Consider the following 20,606-nt stretch of genomic DNA (forward strand, 5'->3'; position numbering starts at 1 on the left):
TTTGGCACTTATTTACTTCAGTTATATTAAATAACGCTGTTATATATTAGATAGAATTGTAAAGCAAAATTAAAATAGAAATTGACTTTAGCTACAAAAAAATTTTTTAGCGTTTATTTATCATTGTAATCTTCTTTATTTATATATATATATATAGAGAGAGAGAATGGAGAAGTCGTAAATTATTAGTCTATTACAAAGAGGATCGCGATTCGATAAAGATTAGGAAACACTGATACAACTAAGAATCATCTTTCTTTATTCCTCAAATTTTCAAATCATATATTCATATTTCATACACGACGCGTTACATCAGCATCATAAACTATAATTCAAACTCCATGGTCTACAAGCAGCTGTCAGAGATACATGAGTCTCATTCATCTTTACTAAAACGTCCAAGGAAGAACAGATTGAATCTGCTCCAAAGCCCACTTCCTGTCCAACCAACGCTTCATAGCTCTTTAACGATTCTCAGCAGCTTAGCACTACCTTCTTAGAGCTTAGATCTGCTCGGACACTTGCGACACTGTCGAGTAGATATCGAAGAGTTTGCAAATTTTCTTCGAAATAACATTGCGAATGCTTGCAGATGAAATGGTGGCTGAGAAGGAGAAATACAAGGAAATCGGAGACGGCTTGGATCAGGCATTCATGGAACTCTACGGCGTCTAACGTGCCACTAACCAACCTCTTTAACGCTTCGACCAAACAAATAAAAAAAATATATATATATATATTCATATATATACCACCAAAATTTCAAACTTTCTCACAATCTCGCTTGCTCTTAACACGTACTCCGTAAGTTACTTCTCGAGCTTAACCTGCTTAACTAACGACTTCGAGGCTCTAATTTGCCACAAGACAGCATTTTTCCATGAAAGTGAAATATCGATATCGTCCCTTGCTGAACCGAGACAATGGAGATATCCGTAGAGACATCGTCATGAATATCATTTTTTCACCTTAACTCTTTGCTTTTTTCCACAATTATCGAATCTTTTATTGTTTCTTTATTGCGTCTATAAATATAGAAGAAGATTTTTGTCAAATTATTTTTAGATCGTACAATTAAAATAAAGCTTGGAATGCTTGATAAAGAAGGAAATGGCGTAAACTTATCATAATAGATGCATATAAGCAAAGAGTTAAAAATCCAACATTGTTTTGTCACCGAAATGCATTTTTTATTACCATCAGATCATTTTCATATCAATATTTTCATACATTAAGTATGTATAAAGGCGATGGAGCAATATATTCGCTTCTTACTTTTTAGGATAATACAGATTACCTTCTATATATATATATGTATAAGTGTAATGATAAATGTTTTATTAGTTGCTTAATCCGATAAATTTTTAACGAAGGCATTGTTTATTTCAGACGAGCTTGTACACGAGAAAGAAAAGTACAAATACATCTGCGACGATCTGGACCTCACCTTCACCGAGCTGATCGAAAAGAATTAATTGATAATCGGCGATCGTGTGTATCCGACGACTGTCGAAATGATTGGCGGCTGTTCGTGCATCCGACAAACGCGGTGTACTATCGAGATCATTTTGTAAAACCGACCAATCCGCTTACGTTATCGTTATTATTACTATTACACTTGTATCTCAAATTTGTTGCATCTGAAACAAATACGTTCCGCGTTCCTTCACGTCCAATTCCTCCTTTTCGTTTTCTTTTTTTTTTATTTTATCCGGTTAACACCTTGGTTTTTCAATTATTCGTCGCTTACGATCTTCTCCCTTCCTTTCCTTTTTTTCTTCTTTATTCATTTTGTAAATCATACTTTAGATTACGATTAATCAAATCGCTCGTTTACGATAATTCCGATTTTACGACAAAACGTATTCGGTAAGTACTCACATTCGGCGATACAGAAGTTTCTTAATGACTGTGAAGCGCATTCGTCGATCATTGTAACTAAGCAAACAGGCAAATAAAAATTTAGCCCTGAAACTACCGTCTTATTTTATTTGTTGACTATTTTATGTAGATCGTGTTCTAAGAAAGAATGTTTTTTTCAACACTTACTGCGAGATTTCAATAAAAATATTCAAACTACGAGCATCTGTATTTTCTCTCAAAACCTTGCATAAAATCCTACCCTTTTTAAACCATCACTTATTAACAATACTAATATACTAACAAATAATAATAATGGTGTAAAACCATCAAAAACTACTGTAGATTTAATTACTATTGTAATTTTAAGTTATAAGTTATAATAATTGTAAGTTATCTCGGATAAAGATGTAAGAAACCCACAATTCCTAAGCAAAATGGTGAATCTATGGTTAAGATAGTCCCATTACTAAATTAATAACATCCTCTCTCTCTCTCTCTCTTTCTCTCTAACAAGATGATGATTGTTAAACTGCGGATTTTTATGCATAGCTAAATACATTTGCTTTGTTTAGTCATTTTACACGTATTAATATACTTTAATATCATAATATTTTCAATGCACTTTGAACGTTATAACGAATATTGGTAGAGCAATTTGTTTCATCTTCTAAACATTATGCTGAAAAGTTTACTTTGCAACTTTTGTATATTTTTGCATCTGTCGACTCTGGTGTAACAAATGAAATAAAGAAAAGAATGCTGCGCATTATAAGAAGAAATTACATTAAAATCAGAAAATAAGTAAGTGCAATAAATGAAGTTAAATACATAAAGATCCGCAGCGCGGTGACGGTAAAAGGTACCCAAAAACTAACACAGGATCTAACATTCGACTAGTGCCACGTAACCCTGCCTTTTGCATTGCAGACGTGGTGGTAAACGAGCGCTGTAAGTACAAAGCGATCGCCGACGAAATGGATCAGACGTTCGCCGACCTGGCCGGATATTAGCAGGCGGGCTAATTCTCTGACGAAACGTGTATACTTCATGTGTACACATACACGCGCGCATATACACTTCTCTGAATACATGTATCGTTTTAAAATGAGAAAGGGAAACAAAATATGAAAAAGGTCACGCTACGTTTAAAGAAACACTGCCAGCACGCGGATCCTTCGATGCACGACGCCCAGAGAAACCTTGATTGTCGATCAGGACGAAGAGGACGCAACGCCAGGCGTCTTCTCCAGACCCTACACAGCCCACAGACGCTCGATGGATTATGGAAACAGTCGGTTAGATCGTGTTTATTGGTTTTTCCTATGGTTATCTTATTTCTTACACTTCGGCTGAGAAAAAGCAGGTCTAAAAGGAAAGATTAAAGTAATTCTAACGAAGAATGTTGGAAATACAAGTTGAAGATAGCTGTTCGTCAATTTGATTTTCCAACAGCTATTTCATTTTGCAAAGTTTGGTTAAGGAAGTAGGAAAATAAAAGGAACAGAGAATGATCGAAGTTTAGGGTGATTTTGGATGGATGATGGGGAAATAAGTGGGGGATACTCGTTCGTCAAGTGGCTTTCCCATGGTTACCTTATTTTGCAGCGTTTGTTTGAAAAAGAAAACGAAGGATAGGAGATGACGAGAATTTGAAATAATTTCAATGAAGCACGTTCAGAGTAGAAGTTAGGCGGACTTGTTTGTCAATTTGATTTTCTAACAGCGTCTATTTTCATTTACAGAAACTGATAGAAAGAACAAGGATGATTTTATATTTAAAATATTTGATATAGGAATGGGCGGCAGTTTGAAAATCGTATAACAGGTTTCAGCGTGACGCTCATTCGTGATTAAAAACGCAGCATTAGAATCTCTATCTAAAATAACATAAACGAAGGAAACACTCGGAATATCAGAGGAGAATGAATCTGTTAATTCGCAATGATTGAAGAGTATTTTTTGTTTGATTTTTTTCCCATTTTTGTAGGTCTTTAGTACATGAAAGAGAAAGATATTATTTTTATTTAACTTTCATCCAACCCTACATTCCAATAACATGATTTATTACTCGTTTATTGTTTCGTTTATTAACGATAACTAGAATTTAGATCTAAGCGGTCGTATACTTAGACCGAATTCCTTCCCTGTCTCTTTACTGTTTCTATTCTATTTATTTTACACATATTTTATATTATCAATTCCGTTCTTCCGTTAGTTTTTAGCTTCTATACTTCATTTTATCATTGATACTGAAAACGATTGACTAATCGATCGATCAATACATTTTTTCAAACATTCCGTTCATTTTCAACTTTATGCATTTAAAAAATTGTTAACGACAAGTATCAATATCGGTGCTCTATAGCTGTGTAGGCGTTCTTTCATCCAGCTCATCCTTAATCGCGAATCATAACCTCCCACACCCACGTAGACGGTCCTGTATCCATCAGCAACGCATTTAATCGCGGAGTTCAGCTTGTGATAGCAGCCAGATTGATAGTTATTCGTCTCGCGTACTCGTCATTAAGTTTGTCGTGAATTGAGAATCGGCTTCACTTCGTGCCAAGGGATGGCGGTAACTTTCTTGTATAATCGAGATACTGTGCAGAGGGATAACCAACGTTTGATACTCGACAAACGAAAAGAAACGAAATAAGGAGGATAAAAATTCGAGAAAGAAAATAAAGCGGAAAAAATAATTGGCGGATTTTTAAAGGAAATATTTGTCGTCGTCCAGTGTGTACGTATAATATAGGCAAATCGTTAAAAACGATTAGGAACGAAAGGTGTGAAAAAGGATTGTTTGAAATTGAACGAATAGTCAAAAACAGCCACATCGAGTATATCCAGAGTGGTTGGTAACTGGTGGTACAAGCGGAAAGGGGGCGATTCTACGCGAAAAAAGAAGTCGAAAATATAGAATAACAATTTTTCGTTCGAGGCTTTGTTTTCGAGAAAATCGACTTTGAATTTTCGATCGGTACGCGTCCACTTTATCGCTTCTCGTTATAACGGATCTCACTGTAGATCGTTGTCTCGATGGAAAAATTAAAAAAAAAATTTTTTATTCTATATTTTCTATATTTTCTATTTTATATTATTCCATCGAGATGTACAGTGAGATCCGTTATAACGAGACGTGAAGTTCACGCGTACCGAGCGACAATTCAAAGTCGATTTTCTCGAAAACAGAGCCTCGAACGAAAAATTTTTATTCTATATTTTCGACTTCTTTTTTCGCGTAGAATCACCCCCTTTTCGCTTGTACCGCCAGTTAGCAACCACCCTGTAGGACATGAATAGGGACATTCGACGAATTATCTTCGCGATCTTACGAATTGTATTCGAATGTACGTTGCTGGTTATAAATATTAAGATATTGGATCTATTTGATATATTTATTGGAAAATTCTTAATAATAAATCTCAGTTTGATAAAACTTGTTTTATTTAACATTACAAGTAGACCACGGATTTTTTAACGTTTACGTTAAATTTAAAGATGTAAAAAAAAGTATCTACAAAGATCGACTTTTTCGATTATGTTCATAACGATATGAATTTGTATAAAGATTCAGGGTCCAATCATATTTAGATTTATAATAAAATAATTTGAAAATAGAAACAGTAAAAAGCATTGAATTTGTCGGAAATTTAAATATTATGGCGTGTTTTAATACTTGTGACTAGCAGTGTATATCAGTAAAAAAAAGAGGACAAACTCTTTGCTTCGTGTGTTGAGTTCTTTCATATCGATGTGGCTAGGCAGTGCGGTCTATCGATCGATATAGTCTGTCTGACATCGGTTAACCTCTCAAGGCCATTTGTATCTAGAGCAATCCCCACTACACTCGCAATCAGTTTACTTGGTATCTCTCTCCTATTATTTTCCAGGAAGAATGGGGCAAGTTTCTAATTAAATTACTCACTGAATCTTGTTTCCTAATGTGAAATGTGTTTGTAGAGAATTTAAGTGGAAGAAATGTATTTTAGAATAAGAAATAAATGGTCTTGAACATTGCATAGATTTTGGACAGACTCTAATGTCAATTTAGAGTTAAACTTCATTATGTTTCGCGATCTTTAGCGCCTGCTTCTTTGCTTTCGTAACTCGTAATTTTACGAGACTGCCACGCGTTTCGGTTAACACAAGCAACTTTTATGTTGGATGTTTCGCTTAGACAAAAATGAATTTTGCCAAGAAAGATTGTACTGTTTTATGTTAACGAATTAAAATGATTTGTCTACCTTTTAATTACTCCAAGATTCTTTTTATTAACGTCCACATAACGTGTTTATATCCACAGATTACTATTAGATATAAATTAAATATGAATATTAATTTTCAATTAGTATTAACGTTAAGGGAGAATTCTTGGTAATTAAAAGGTAAAGAATAAGAAAGTAAAGAAAGTGATAACGAATTGATAAGATTAAGAAACGCTCATGGTATGTTTGACATTTTTTAAGATTGAATTTTTTCAGTTTCTCTGTGATTAAAAAAAGAAAAATGAGATATTGCTGAAATCTAATTGCGAAAGGCTTTGTAGCAGAGTTGGGCATTATTAAGACGAATCTTTCGAATCATTCCATAAATATAAATCATATGTCGGTGCATTTATTCGTGTAAATGCATTTTAATCGCTTTTATGCTCAATTGTTTCACGTATTCAGCCAGTGAGTAGAATTTTACCCAAATCTGTTTTAAAATGGGCCCAACTGAGAACGTGCACTTACCACTGCGATACCGGTCCTACGAAACAGTTAACCTTTTACTGTACTTATATCACTTTCAATAAATGTGCATTTTTTATACTTGAACGCAGCGTTATCTTATTTATCTTTGATTTGCAACAATTGCAAGCGTTTGGTTTTGCAAGAGGATTTCGTTTTATTTTGAACAACCGCACTGCTCTGTTTTCATAAACTCTATCATGATATTGTTTTGAAAAAAGGCTCAGATTAAAGCTACTGATAACGCCAGACGATATAAAATATCAAATATTCTATCCTTGCAAAATCTATAAAAATGAAACTTCAGTCTGAATAATATTTAACACAGTGAAGAAACAGAAAAGAAAGATCTGTAGCGTTTACATTTTAAATTGTAACAAAAAAGAATAACGGATATGGTATGTAAGATATAATAAAGAATCTCTTTCTCATTCTCTGCTACTGTGATAAAATAAACAAATCTATGCGCGAGATCTGGAGAAAGAAAGGATAGAACAATAAGTCATAGGCGATGATTTACATAACATGTTCATTGTTTATGATCTCGTATCATAATATAATATTATCTGTTTTAAACAACGCTAACATATATTTCTGTATGCTTTCTCAATTATAAATTGTAGATTCTTCGACTTATTGGTGTTTTAATAATTACAAAAGGGGGAAATAATTATAATATATTTATAATAATTATAATAATAATAATAATATTAATAATAATGCTAACATGTTTCCAAAAATATGAATATATCTCCTCGCGGTTTATCACGAAGTCGAACGACGTCGCGCACGCCGGAAACGCGGCGTACGCGCGCGTGCACGCAACAACATTACTATTTATTTCTTTTACGTAATAATATAGCTTATAATCTTCTATTCTCCTACTCAGGTAAATGCAATGTAATAGATACGGCTTGCGTCCCAGGAACCAGATTTCTTTTCATTTTTTTTTTTTTCCAGCAGAGGGAAGAACAAATTTCGAAAGACAATGATCAAGGATTAAGGGACGAAAATTAGAAGAGAAACGGCAATATGGGGCGCGGTTAGTCTCCGAAATGGTGGCACGATGTTCCCGTTATACTTGAAATTTTCTCGCTATATTTATCTGTACATTAATCGAACGTTAAGAAGGTATAAAGCTATCTAGGAAAATCGAGACCATCGCGGAGAACAATCCTCTATTGCCGATAAACCCGCTTTTTACCACGAGAAATGTGTTCGCAGAAAGCGATCTAATCCTTTTAGTACTGTTTCGTATGTCATATTTGTGTTAATCAGTTAAGTAGAATAAAACGATAGGAAGTTGAAGAAATGTATTTCGTTTAACTGCACGTGCAATAAGCCGGATACACCGGCTTAATAAAATTAAAAATTCTTTCGTAACGATTTCTTAAATTGTTACAATTCCAAATTTCGTCCGATACAAATACACAAATACAAATATAAATTTAGTACGACTTATAACTAACGGTATGTACTAACTACAGATAATACTCTTTGTTACATCGTGTACAATTTGAAAAACGTACGTTTCCTGAATCATGCGCTTAATAAAACGCTTGAAATTTTAAAACGTTGTAACACAAGAACGCTAGTAGATATCGATATAGATCTTCTAATTATCGCTTGTTATCGATTGATATTTTCGCTATTTAATCAGTCGAGTATCACCGATACAGTGACTAAAAGGATCATCGAAAGCCGAAAAGTAAGCATTTCTTTGTTTAATGCAGGCGAATCTCGCGTGATAGAACTTAACAGCTATTCTAGGTAAATGTCGGTTAATGTCGTTAATTGGACAAAGTGAAACGGTAATAAAGATTTCTAGCGATCGTTGCTTTCTTTCGAAACGCATCGGATCGAGCAAGGCAAGTGCAACGAAACTTTCCTATCAACAATTACACTACAAAATTTCTTCTTCGTTTATAATCCTAACTAGATTCACTTTTGTTTCCTACAAAGTTCCCTCTTATGTGCTCCGATGATATGTAACTCAATACGGAACCGTAACTAACATACTTTTTCTTTTTCTTTCATCTTTTCCTTTAAGTCGCTGCGCAAAAGCTCGCAGGAAAAGATTGACCTAATTGGAGGTCTACGTATATAAGGCACATCGTTCTTTCTGTTTGCATCACAATAAACAATGCGTGTGGTATGGTGGTGAAGCCTAAATCTTCTGGTAAAATATTGCAATACAGTTTTCATATTTTCAGATAAATATCCATTGTAATTTGCGCATCATTCTCGCCAACGATTTACGAAAAAGTGAGAACTACGCTTAAAAAAGGTGGACAAAGGTCGGAAGAATATCGTTGAATATAAAAGTAATCGTTCGAATCTTGTGTACAAATGCAAAATGTTCGCGTATTGTAAAAGAAAAACGCCTTATCATAAGAATACGAGCAAAAGAAATAGAAAAGAATATTTTACGAATAACGTACACAATTCCTTCAAATGGAATATAAAACTTATATAAAAAAAAGTGAAGAATTTAAATCTTCCAGGCTTTGTCACCGCTCATCATTATTAAATCGTTATTCATTTCATCATCATTACCGTGGAATCCTCGAAGCAACGGAATGGTTTCGAAAAATATTGTATAAAATTGTTGACCGACAGGATAAATCTGCGTCACCATGAAAAAGGTCGTATAAAAACTGGGTCGATACTCTCGTAGAAAAATGTTTAAGCACATGACAGCTATCGGTGCTCTTCGTAATAGAATCGAGCAGAATTTGGTCCCAAAGTGGAATTACCCTCTAGTTTGCTGACTTTAAATGCGAAAGATGCTTTTTAAATTTGCACTGGTTCGACGTAATTCGCAGGCAACATGCCGTGTCGTCCGGTGCGCTGTACCAGGCCGGTCATCCAACCCTCGTCAATGGCTGTACAGTTAACGATCAGATCGCCGTCGCAGAAGCTCACCTCGTCCAAATCTTGCGCTTGGTAGTCGTACATCGCTCTATACACTCTCTAATGAAAAAGAAAATTATTTGAAAAATATATTTCAACTGGTGAAATAAGAAGAAGACGAAATACGATTAGAGAAATAAATAAATAAATAAATGGAAAATATTAACCAGTTTCTAATTGTTGAACATATAATACAATTGATAGATCGCATAATTGAACCATCCAGGATTGAAGTATGAAACTTGAATCAAAATTAAAAGTATATGAGAAAGATATACAATTCAAGGGAGGAAACAAATTTTTATACAAATAGATATACATACATATTTTAGAAAAAAATACAGAATGTTCACAGAAACATAATATTGGGCATAAATACTTTAGAAGCCAAAAAAGACGAGCTAGAAAGTATACTGGACAAACACAAACAATTTATTTCTTAAAATAAAGTCACATCTTTCTAGCAAGGAATGTGTTAAATAGAAAAATGTATAACCATTAAAAAGTTAACAAAAATAGCATTGAGTGACAATATTTTCAGAAAATGCTTGAATTACTTTTATACCACCCAATATCAAAGTTTGCATCTAATAGAAAGATACTTAAACTTTCATCTTCCAGCCTTATGGACCGTACTATTGAAAATAGCAATTTGAAAAATTAAAATAACTCACCCCAACATTGGTAGCTGGTGGTGGAGACGGCATATGCTGTGGGACGTGATTGTTATTCGTTGCTGGTGTTAACGATCCGTAGTACTCGTTTACAGGGTCTATATCAGCCACCGAACCAATCTTTCTAGCTGGTGGATTCGTCACTGAAAGAATTCGTTAAATTTACTAAGTAAAATGAAAGGAATCGAATTTATCGGAAAAAGTGATTTCCCGAAGAAGATTCGTCCGAAACAGCAGATATCGGTTTCAGACGCAACTTCCTCAAAAACACCACGTGTTAGCGTTTCGTGTTTAATGAAAGTTTAGATCACGTAAAACATATAAAATAGATACAGTATGGTGCAGAAGAATTGGAAAGCAGTTACGAGTGAATCGACGCAGTCGACGAATTGGCAACAACAACGAAACGGAAAATAAATATACCACATAGAAAACAGAAATAGTTTGTGACCAGCCACCGTTAACTACAAAACATCTTTCTCAATTATTATATTAAATCGTTTTATAAGTTTCATCGTATTTTTTTTTTTTTTCATTATTAGAAGTGTAACATGAAATTACAGAAAAGCATCATGAGTTCCATTGTAAATGTATTCTCTCTCGTTTTTTATTACCCTCTCATATAAAAATTAAATTCATTCTACTAGTTTATCAAATTTCTGTGATTCGGAATTTGGTCAAAATTTCTTGTAAAAAATTTCCTTCTGGGAACCTAAAAAATATTCCTGGCATGTTGCTGCATGCAAAGCCAATTAATATTTTGCTTGCTACTGTTATCTTTTTTTATACGAAACTCTTTTAGAGCTAATTTTTTACTAACTTCTTCACAAAATTGTACGGATCTTCTAAATCATACAGTGGCATAAGCGTTTATCGTTTGATCTTTCAATTGTCATTCTTTCAGCACTGTATCGATCTTCTTGGAATTTCCACTTACCAAAGCTTAGATACTAATCTAAAAGACAGACAATTAAGAAGCAACAGAATTCTGACAGATAAGCAACAGTGGCTTTTTAACAAAAAGGAAAAAACAACAGAGCTTATAAAACGATCTAATATTTTGTATGAAAATCTGATAAACAAACAGAGGTTGCACGTTCAAGAACGTTCAAGTCGTCCTATGGAGGAACGATATAAATTCACCGTGACGTCGTGCTCTGGAGATAATGGCCAACGATACAATAGGAGTGACCGAATTGTATCTACCTATCGTTCAAGCTAATCCAATTAGAAGTTTGATCTATTGAAACTAACTATTACCGGTTGCTAACTATAACCAATGACCAACCCATATGGTTGACTGTATAGGAAACAAGGCAACGAGGATATGTTCCAATTGTATTGAAGTATCGGTTCACTGTCAGAATAGCAGAGGGAAATAGAGCAGATAGTGTACAGGGTGTTCCATTTATCACTATCATTTATTTTTATCTCCTATCTATTCCCGCTCTTTCTTCATTTTTAGACTAATTGTAACTTACGAGTTTCTCAGCAACATAGTTTGGATGAAATCGTTTAACTGTTCAAGATTACTGTCCCCACTACTACAAGTTATGTCACGAGCAGGGATCCCCTTAAGCGAAGAGAGGTTATTCCTACTCCCACTGCTACTCTTGATACAGTCATAAAGATAATCTGGTATATTGGCCAAAAAGTCACATACACAAATAAGATTATATTGCTATCGACAGTGATAGTGGCAGTGAGAGTATGATTAAGGTATTAAGGGAATTGTCTGGTAACCGTGGTCGCGAGCCACCTCCTCTATAAGTTTTGCATTTTTCTATTGTAGGTATCATAGCAAAGGATACATCTTTGTATATTGTAGACCTATCTACGTCGCTATCTTAAATATTTTACAACATTTTCTTTATTGCACTTATGTATTCGTATTACTATTATGTATTCTGTATTCATATGTATCGTTATACCATTATCATTGCATTGAAACGAAACACTTTATTTATGAGAATTATCAGTCTACACAATTTTTAGATCAATCAATTAGAATTTGTCTTGTCGTAAGCAAGCAAAATTCCATTTATCTTTGAAAGTTGATCTCTTAACACATTGTTGACCGGCAATTTTACTGACAATTTATCTCATGTCACCGGCTAAAACAATATAAATACACTTTAATAAATTTTATTTATTATTCAACGTTTAATATTTCTTTTTCCTATGATAAACAGTGTAACAATCACCTACGTGTAATGGCACGCAACAGCTTTTGCAAATATATCCAGTTTCGCTGCGTTTTTCTTTCGAAGAGCATACTCTACACGCTCTAGTCGGATCTGTTTTTCTGCCAGTGACTATTTTTTCTAAGACGTGGTTTCTCAGTCGTCCGGAAAGCCTGAAGGGTGCATCATTATGAGAAGCTGTTTTAGAAATTCGAGAAGCGTCTGGTGCAATGCTGCGTTCTTTGGAATCCACAGTTATCCATTCTCTAGCTACTTCCAGTAGACATTTTTTGTATCTTGTTTTATTTTTTAGCAGATAGGTACAGTACGTTTTGTATGCATCGAACAAGGTGCAGTTTATCAGAAAAAATGCTCATTTTTTCGACCACTTTAAAGTTTCTCGTAAAATACTGCTGTTCGCCAAAAACTGATCTGCACGATCTACCCCTTTCATGCGCTTATTGTATTATAATATGCACGTAGGTTTAATGATATTTTGCCGGTCTAATATCAGACTCGCCATCTTCCGATACAGTATCGTTTTCCGAGTCACCACAATTTGATTCACAATCATTCGGACAATCAGGTAAAACATCGGCGTGTAATTCATTGAAAGATTCTTCATTGCTACGTTCCGTCATCGTTGACATTTTTTTACAACAAAGGACGCGACTTGACGAGTCTTATAAACGAGAGACACAGCTCGAGGTATGCTGACCAACACTTGCACTGTATCATCTCCAACAGCACACTGAGAAGTGGACAACGTTTGGCCATGAAAACACGAGTTAACTCGTGGCCGGTCAACAATGCGTTAACTTACAAATTTTTCATTGGATTGCCATTAGAAAGTGATCAAATATCGCATTATTATAATAAAGAATAGCTGCGGATAAAAGTGTATCTGATACGTGTTTCACGGGATACAAATTTCAATATCCGATACTATAGCCTGAATCTATTAAGATTGACGACTAAAATAAAAAGATCTGTCAAACGATTATGTATTATATTATATATTTACATCAAATGAAAATGAACCACTCTGTACGTAGCTTCCTAACTAGACAGATTATTATAAAAGTAACTAAATAAGCAAAGAGTAAGAAAAGAAGATGTAAAACTTGGTTCTAGAGCTAATCTTTTCTTAGAGAAGTTAGGAAGAAACCTACTCTGTAAAATGGACGAGAACTCACCTGGTCCCTTGTCGCTCGTATAAATCACAGTGGTTGCCCCAGCTTGCCTGGCGGAATAGGGGCTCGGTCTCACCTCGCTAAGAGGATCGTAATCGGCGATCCTACCTGGTGTCCTTTGCACCTGCGAGCTCGCAGTTCTAGCGGCCGGTGGATTCGCGTTCACGCCCGATGTAGGCGCGATCGAACCGTCCGTGTACTCTACGTACTCTAAAGTCAACAATACACAAGCTGCCGATATGCTTTTCCGACAACCATTCAAACGCCAACTTAAGCGATTCTCTCCAAGATACGAATATTCTCAAATATTCTAACTCAATTGGCAAGTTTCAGAAGCAGCTCTAGACTTTTCAGAGTTTCAAATAGATTTGATGTACGCGTTCGTCGAATACCTAGCCCTGATATCTATCGATCGAACGTATACAGGGCAATGGGAGAGATAGCGTTGACTAAGAGACAATTAACATACAAGCGAATATTAGTTGGTGACAGTGCATAAGTTCATAGATTAGTAGGACTCTTCGCTTCTTTTAAGTGTTTGTTAGTACATTGAGGATAGTTTGATCAGGGGTACGTTAACTCATTAAGGACAATGGTTGTGTTAATGCAATATTTGTGTTGTAGTTTCTTTCTGTTAGTCAATTTGTATTATTAAAGCCTGTTTTTTTTTCTTCATGTTAACAGTATAAAAGAAACTTTCAAGAATTTATTTCATACTTTCTTGAATAGTTAATTCTTTTTCCACATAGATACTGTTTTATAAAGTTTGCAAAATGTTATGTAACTGTAACGCTATGATAAACTATTTTCTCTTTGAATTATGAAAGCTCTTTTATGTATGTTATTTACGCAATACACTTATATAAAGTATATGATATTCTATAATATACAGGGTGGCTGGTAACTGGTGGTACAAGCGGAAAGGGGGTGATTCTACGCGAAAAAAGAAGTCGAAAATATAAAATAAAAAAATTTTTTTTTTAATTTTTCCATCGAGACAACGATCTACAGTGAGATCCGTTATAACGAGACGCGATAAAGTGCACGCGTGCCGAGCCAAAATTCAAAGTCGATTTTCTCGAAAACAAAGCCTCGAACGAAAAATTTTTATTCTATACTTTCGACTTCTATTTTCGCGTAGAATCACCCTCTTTCCGCTTGTACCACCAGTTACCAACCACCCTGTATATACTTTATACTTCAATAAAACAATATATAAGAAGATACTTTATATCGTTATTTATGCATGGAAATTAATGTATTTATAATAGCACGGTACACTATTTTTCTTTAAGTTATAAAACCTACTTTATGTGTCTGATTTCTATATATGTATTGCATTTACACATCTTTTATTCATTACTCCATTGTTCAGTCCTTAACGAGTTAAAATCTACTTAAACTTGTAGAAGTAATTTAAAGTTATCTATAATGAAATCTTAAACCTTCAGATTCCATGCGTATCACAATTATCAAAACAAGTAACGAAAAAATGCTTATGGAATAATCTCACGAGTATTACGAACATTAATATCTGTTAGGTATAGAAAGCTTCAGGAGCTTCTATTCACCGATTACCAAATCGCGGATACAAATACTTAAACAATCTAAGCAATACGTGAATAAAGAGTACAGGTAAACCATAGGACAAGTCTCAACTCACCGATCTGTTCGCCATTTTCTCCGGTCATCGTCCTCTTCTGCTCCATGATGGCCTTCTTCTGAAGCTCACCGTGATAAGCCACGTTCGAGATGATCTTGCTGTTCTGCTTGATTCTCAAGGTTTCCGGATCATCTGCCACCTGGGTGAACTTGCCTTTTGCCTTCTCGAATTCGGCGTGATACTTCACGTTACTCTGAATCTTCGTGTTCTCCGCGATACGCTTCAGTTCCAACGTTTCCGCCATCGTGGTGGCCTTCGCCTTTGGTATGTGTCTGAAATACATGGAAGTAACAGACCGGACTATATGGAAAACTCGATCGCCAGGAGTAGAGCAGTGGCGTGTGTCGATCTAGCAACACTTAATTAAGCATCGATAATCGCAGCGAGTTCATGGTGAAATGTTTCTGATACTTGTTCCACGCTAGTTGAGAAACCATGTCACTCGAATTTGCAAGTTTGCTCGAGTCATTGAATTGTGTTTTGAATTAATATTGGCTTCTAGAGGGCTACGTTGATTTGAAAGGATTGTTATTTATTTGAACCGTTTTGAGGAAAATTTCTTTTTCAGCAAAAAAAAAAACAATAATACAATAGTATGAATTATAATGCGAAATTTGAAAGAAAGGAACGAGTTAAATATGATATGCAAAATGAGAAATATAGTGGCGGAAATTCCTTCAAATGATATTGCGTATATACAGGGTGGTTGGTAACTGGTAGTACAAGCGGAAAGGAGGTGATTCTACGCGAAAAAAGAAGTCGAAAATGTAGAATAACAATTTTTCGTTTGAGGCTTTGTTTTCGAGAAAATCGACTTTGAATTTTCGATGGGTACGCGTGCACTTTATCGCGTCTCGTTATAACGGATCTCACTGTAGATCGTCGTCTCGATAGAATAATATAGAATAGAAAATATAGAAAATATAGAATAAAAAATTTTTTTTCCATCGAGACAACGATCTGCAGTGAGATCCGTTATAACGAGACGCGATAAAGTGGACGCGTACCGAGCGCAAATTCAAAGTCGATTTTCTCGAAAACAAAGTCTCGAACGAAAAATTTGTATTCTATATTTTCGACTTCTTTTTTCGCGTAGAATCACACCCTTTCCGCTTGTACCACCAGTTACCAACCACCCTGTATATTCTCAATCTTTTGCTTATAATATAGAATATAGAATAAAATATAGTCGAAAATATAGAATAAAAATTAGATCCGTTATAACGAGACGCGATAAAGTGTACGCGTACCCATCGAAAATTCAAAGTCGATTTTCTCGAAAACAAAGCCTCGAACGAAAAATTTTTATTCTATATTTTCGACTTCTTTTTTCGCGTAGAATCACCCCTATCCGCTTGTACCACCAGTTACCAACCACCCTGTATGTAATAAGTATCCCACAAGTGTTGACAAATGTGCAAAGAAGGGGATGATTCCACGTGAAAAGAGGGATGAGGTCGGAAATGTAGAATAACATTTCTTTAACACGCAGGCTACTTTGGAAGAACTTAAAAATGTTACAGTTGACACATGTCTAAAACGAAGAGGATTAAAATAAGGACAAGTGAGTCATCTTGGCTGATGCGCGTTCCTCATGGAGAAATTATGGAAATCACAATGAATAAGAGTTTCGAGTGCACGACAAGCGGTCGATGACGCCGTTGGTTATCGCTTACATCCTTTGTGAAGCACAGTTGATAATCGTACCGCAGAGAGAAGAGTATGAAACATACTCTGAACAGACAGTGACGGTGAAACACTTAGAAAAGTAGAGAAGAAGATGGACAACGTTGTGTCTTTCAATTTACTAAGTGAATCTTTTTTTTAAAGCTTGCCGTGTGAAACCATAGAGATACAATTTACTAGCATTCTATTTCTATAAAATTAAATTACCATCAAACTTTTCCCAAATCTTCTTATCAACTTTCCGAATAAACTAATATTTTTACGTCTTAATTCCATCTTGTTTTTAATACAAAGTTGAAACTATCGTGGATAAGGAAATAATTATCTTCCGAATCATTTATTCTGAATTTTTTGACATTTTATTAGATTATTAATCTTACGGATATATTCGATGGTACACGTAACGCGCCAATTAATGTTGATCAAAATCAAAGCTATTTCACCAGGGTGCATCGCAATGAGAGCATCGTAATTCAATGGAACGAAAATGATGCGAACCAGAAACGTACTATACTAAGTATAATTAATCGGATGCAAAGTTTCCCGCGTTTCGCAACGAAAACTTTCGACATCGGCTTGCGATCGTGAGTTTTTGCTCGTTTCTAAGCCTGCGACGAGGAAATAAAAGGCTTCTTATCATAGCGTTCAGAACGCACGTTACAACAGACGCTCGCGTGGATCGAGCGGAATAGAATTACGAGGTCGTTGCCGGTGTATTAATTAGGGGAGGAAACGGTGAGACGATGGGATGGACGCGTAATCGGATGCGCATACGTTTGAAACAAAGAAGAAAGTGGTGAAGAAAAATGGAAAAGAGAATGGAGGAAGGAAGAAAGAATGAACTGTAATAATTGAGGATGCAATCAACATTTAATAGATATGTATTCGCAAATCTAGTTGTAAATCAATTCCAATAAAATCAAAAGTTTCGCTTAAGAAAATTTGATTGTCAGTTAAAAATTGCTTCATTAAAAAAGAAAAAAAAAGTGAAGAAGAAGACAGGAAAAGGAATTGTAATTTCAGTGGGATTCGATATCGTAAACAGATAATAAGCTTTTAATTACAGTTCTTATAAAATCATTAAATTTTCTTAGCCAATGCATAAATTATGCATAAAATTACCGCTCTCACTCTTTTCAACGTATAATGCCTCTATTTAACGCTATTTTCCTTCTCTGTTATATCCTTTTCATTCACATGCAAACTTACAATAAAGTGGATCCTGCAATCCTACCACTACCTCTACTACTAGTAGTTGCTAATTAGTAAAATTTCTCTTTCTTTCTCTCTCTTTCTCTCGCTCTTCCTTCCTGAAGGATGCCAGGCTCCGATGGGGAAAATTTGCATCCAACGCATGACGAGGAATTCGAGGCTTTATCAGAGGACCGCGACGCGATAAGAGGAGCCAGGTATCGCGTAATCTTTCACAGTTTGTTGAATAATTGCGTCGCTCTGGCTGGTAATTAAAGGAAAGTGAAAAGGAAAGTAAAGAAGAGAGCACAAAGAAAGGAGAAGAAAAACGCAGCGACGGTTCCAGTCGCAATCAACGTTGTCGGCGAGCCCAGGATCAACCGGAGGAGGCTAATAAGCCGATATCGAGAGTCATCCGCCGGATAGAAACGTTTTGCAGAACAGGTCGTCCGATCGAATCGATACAGGGCGGTTGTCGATCGAGGCCGAGATCGAAATACATGCGCCTTTCAATCATGTGCGTATATGTAAATAACTCGCAGGAATTAAAATAATTAATCTTGCTTCTTATAAACTTCGCCATTTTATTATCTTTTTAGAAAATTCCGGTCTCAAATTTATTTATGGCACATTATAATAATTTTGTTTCATTCACATGGGTACAAGCTACTTATCGTTTTGATTCGCCTTTTTATGACAAAATAATACTACGTTTAATACAAAAGATGATGTTTCGTATCCTAAAAGCGAAAAAAATAGAACAGCGTAGAACGTGTCGAGCTTAACTCGAAATAAAACTGCAAGATATTAAAAGATTCAACCACTGATAATACGATTCCATAAAGGGAGAAAGAGGGATAAATAGAAATAAATAGAAAAATACTAGACAACTAAATAAATATTAGAAGAACTCGGCTGCTTCACATACTTGATTCTGCAACGAAAGACCTGTAGATCGGTTGAATAAAAAAAATTTATAAAAGGTGAAAAGCCTAAGAACTTTTTGCACTATCCGATTACTCGGCTTTTGTTTCCTTCCCTGGATGAATCACAAATTTGATGTAAAATATATACAGGGTGGTTGGTAACTGGTGGTACAAGCGAAAAGGGGGTGATTCTACGCGAAAAAAGAAGTCGAAAATGTAGAATAACAATTTTTCGTTTGAGGCTTTGTTTTCGAGAAAATCGACTTTGAATTTTCGATGGGTACGCGTGCACTTTATCACGTCTCGTTATAACGGATCTCACTGTAGATCTCGATGGAAAACTAAAAAAAAATTTTTATTCTATATTTTCGGCTTCTTTTTTCGCGCAGAAGCGTAGACGCGTTTTTCGCGTGAGATCCGTTATAACGTACCATACGCGTACCGAGCGAAAATTCAAAGTCGATTTTCTCGAAAACAAAGCCTCAAACGAAAAATTTGTATTCTATATTTTCGACTTCTTTTTTCGCGTAGAATCGCCCCCTTTCCGTTTGTACCACCAGTTACCAACCACCCTGTATAATGGTACATCATTGTTGCTAAGTTATATTTGAGAGGACACCGGTACATAGGTGTGCAATGCGATTCGATAAATCACGCGTCCGCTATCGCGTTTTGTAAACACCTTGTAATCAAGAGAAGCTCTTGTCAACGACCACAGAAAACGTAACTCTATAGCGAACAGATACTAGCGAACAATATTTACAAATGAACTTGTACTTCTAAATTATTCATTGAAAAAGAGAAACAGACATTTTCAGAGGTAATAATGAAACAAGATAATAATTCTCAATTCTGTCACAAACAGACAACAACAAACGATATTTTCAAACAAAGTAGTACTCTTACATTATTCAAAAAAAAAAAAAAAAAAAGATTTCAAAAGTAATAACAACAAACATCATAATGCTATGGTAATCAGATAGTAACGAGTAATAACTCTGTACTCTTGCATTATTCCTTAAAAAAAAAGAAGAAAAATATAAAAAGCAGAAATCTCAGAGATAATAAGAAGAGAAGACGATAATTCAGTATTTTTTCTGCTATTTCTGTGTGTAAAGAGGAATCAGACATGATTGTATATGGTGACAAATTAGTCATACATTGTTTTTTTTTGTTGAATTTTCCTTTGGTATGCATACACATCGTGTAGAGAACCCGCATAAGAATGCAATGAAAGTTCAAGTGTATCTGTGACACAAGCGTTAACGAGTGACTAGCTCCGATTAGTCATTGCGTTAGAACGCGCGAATAAATTATATTGAATATCGTTTCATGAATCACGCACGGCTAGTCGTCGGTTCACCGATGACTTCCATCAGCTTGATTTTTCCAACAACTCGTTTTCAATTCATTCATCCGGCAGATACATATATTAACAAACTCGTTCACCTGGTCGATTTCAACCTTTCTGCTACATTCAACGGTTACAAATTCAAATTCCACGTCCTGTTTCCTGCGTTGTGAAAGTCTAACTCTATGAAAAGATCTGGCTGAAATAGTTAAATGTAAGAAACAAGCGTA

General features: G+C 35.2%; 2 protein-coding genes and 1 long non-coding RNA gene across 24 annotated transcripts in view; 2 read left to right on the forward strand and 1 right to left on the reverse strand.

Annotated features, from left to right (window-relative positions):
• LOC126869808 (tropomyosin Per a 7.0102) overlaps positions 1-4,961 on the forward strand; it is a 40,300-nt gene extending 35,339 nt beyond the window's left edge. For 15 of the 21 annotated variants that reach the window (XM_050626838.1, XM_050626839.1, XM_050626843.1 and 12 more), the window contains one exon: positions 1,390-1,974. In XM_050626838.1, the coding sequence (XP_050482795.1) occupies positions 1,390-1,475 (86 nt within the window). In that variant the 3' untranslated portion in view covers positions 1,476-1,974. Of the gene's footprint in view, positions 1-592; positions 805-1,389; positions 1,975-2,790 lie in introns of those variants that run through there. The other 6 variants (XM_050626844.1, XM_050626832.1, XM_050626829.1 and 3 more) reach the window with 4 other exon arrangements.
• A 2,145-nt stretch (positions 4,962-7,106) lies between these two features.
• LOC126869822 (LIM and SH3 domain protein Lasp) overlaps positions 7,107-20,606 on the reverse strand; it is a 42,856-nt gene continuing 29,356 nt past the window's right edge. The window contains exons 3-6 of one of the 2 annotated variants that reach the window (XM_050626889.1): positions 15,223-15,494; positions 13,563-13,769; positions 10,184-10,326; positions 7,107-9,569 (exon numbers count right to left, since the gene is read on the reverse strand). In XM_050626889.1, the coding sequence (XP_050482846.1) occupies positions 9,390-9,569; positions 10,184-10,326; positions 13,563-13,769; positions 15,223-15,494 (802 nt within the window). In that variant the 3' untranslated portion in view covers positions 7,107-9,389. The remainder of the gene's footprint in view (positions 9,570-10,183; positions 10,327-13,562; positions 13,770-15,222; positions 15,495-20,606) is intronic. The other variant, XM_050626890.1, reaches the window with a different exon arrangement.
• Positions 15,502-20,078, forward strand: LOC126869841 (uncharacterized). The gene is made up of 2 exons (XR_007691028.1): positions 15,502-16,106; positions 19,353-20,078. It is a non-coding gene; the product is annotated as an uncharacterized LOC126869841 (long non-coding RNA).

The sequence above is a fragment of the Bombus huntii genome, chromosome 9 (assembly GCF_024542735.1).
Source record: "Bombus huntii isolate Logan2020A chromosome 9, iyBomHunt1.1, whole genome shotgun sequence".
Classification (NCBI taxonomy): Eukaryota; Metazoa; Arthropoda; class Insecta; order Hymenoptera; family Apidae; genus Bombus; species Bombus huntii.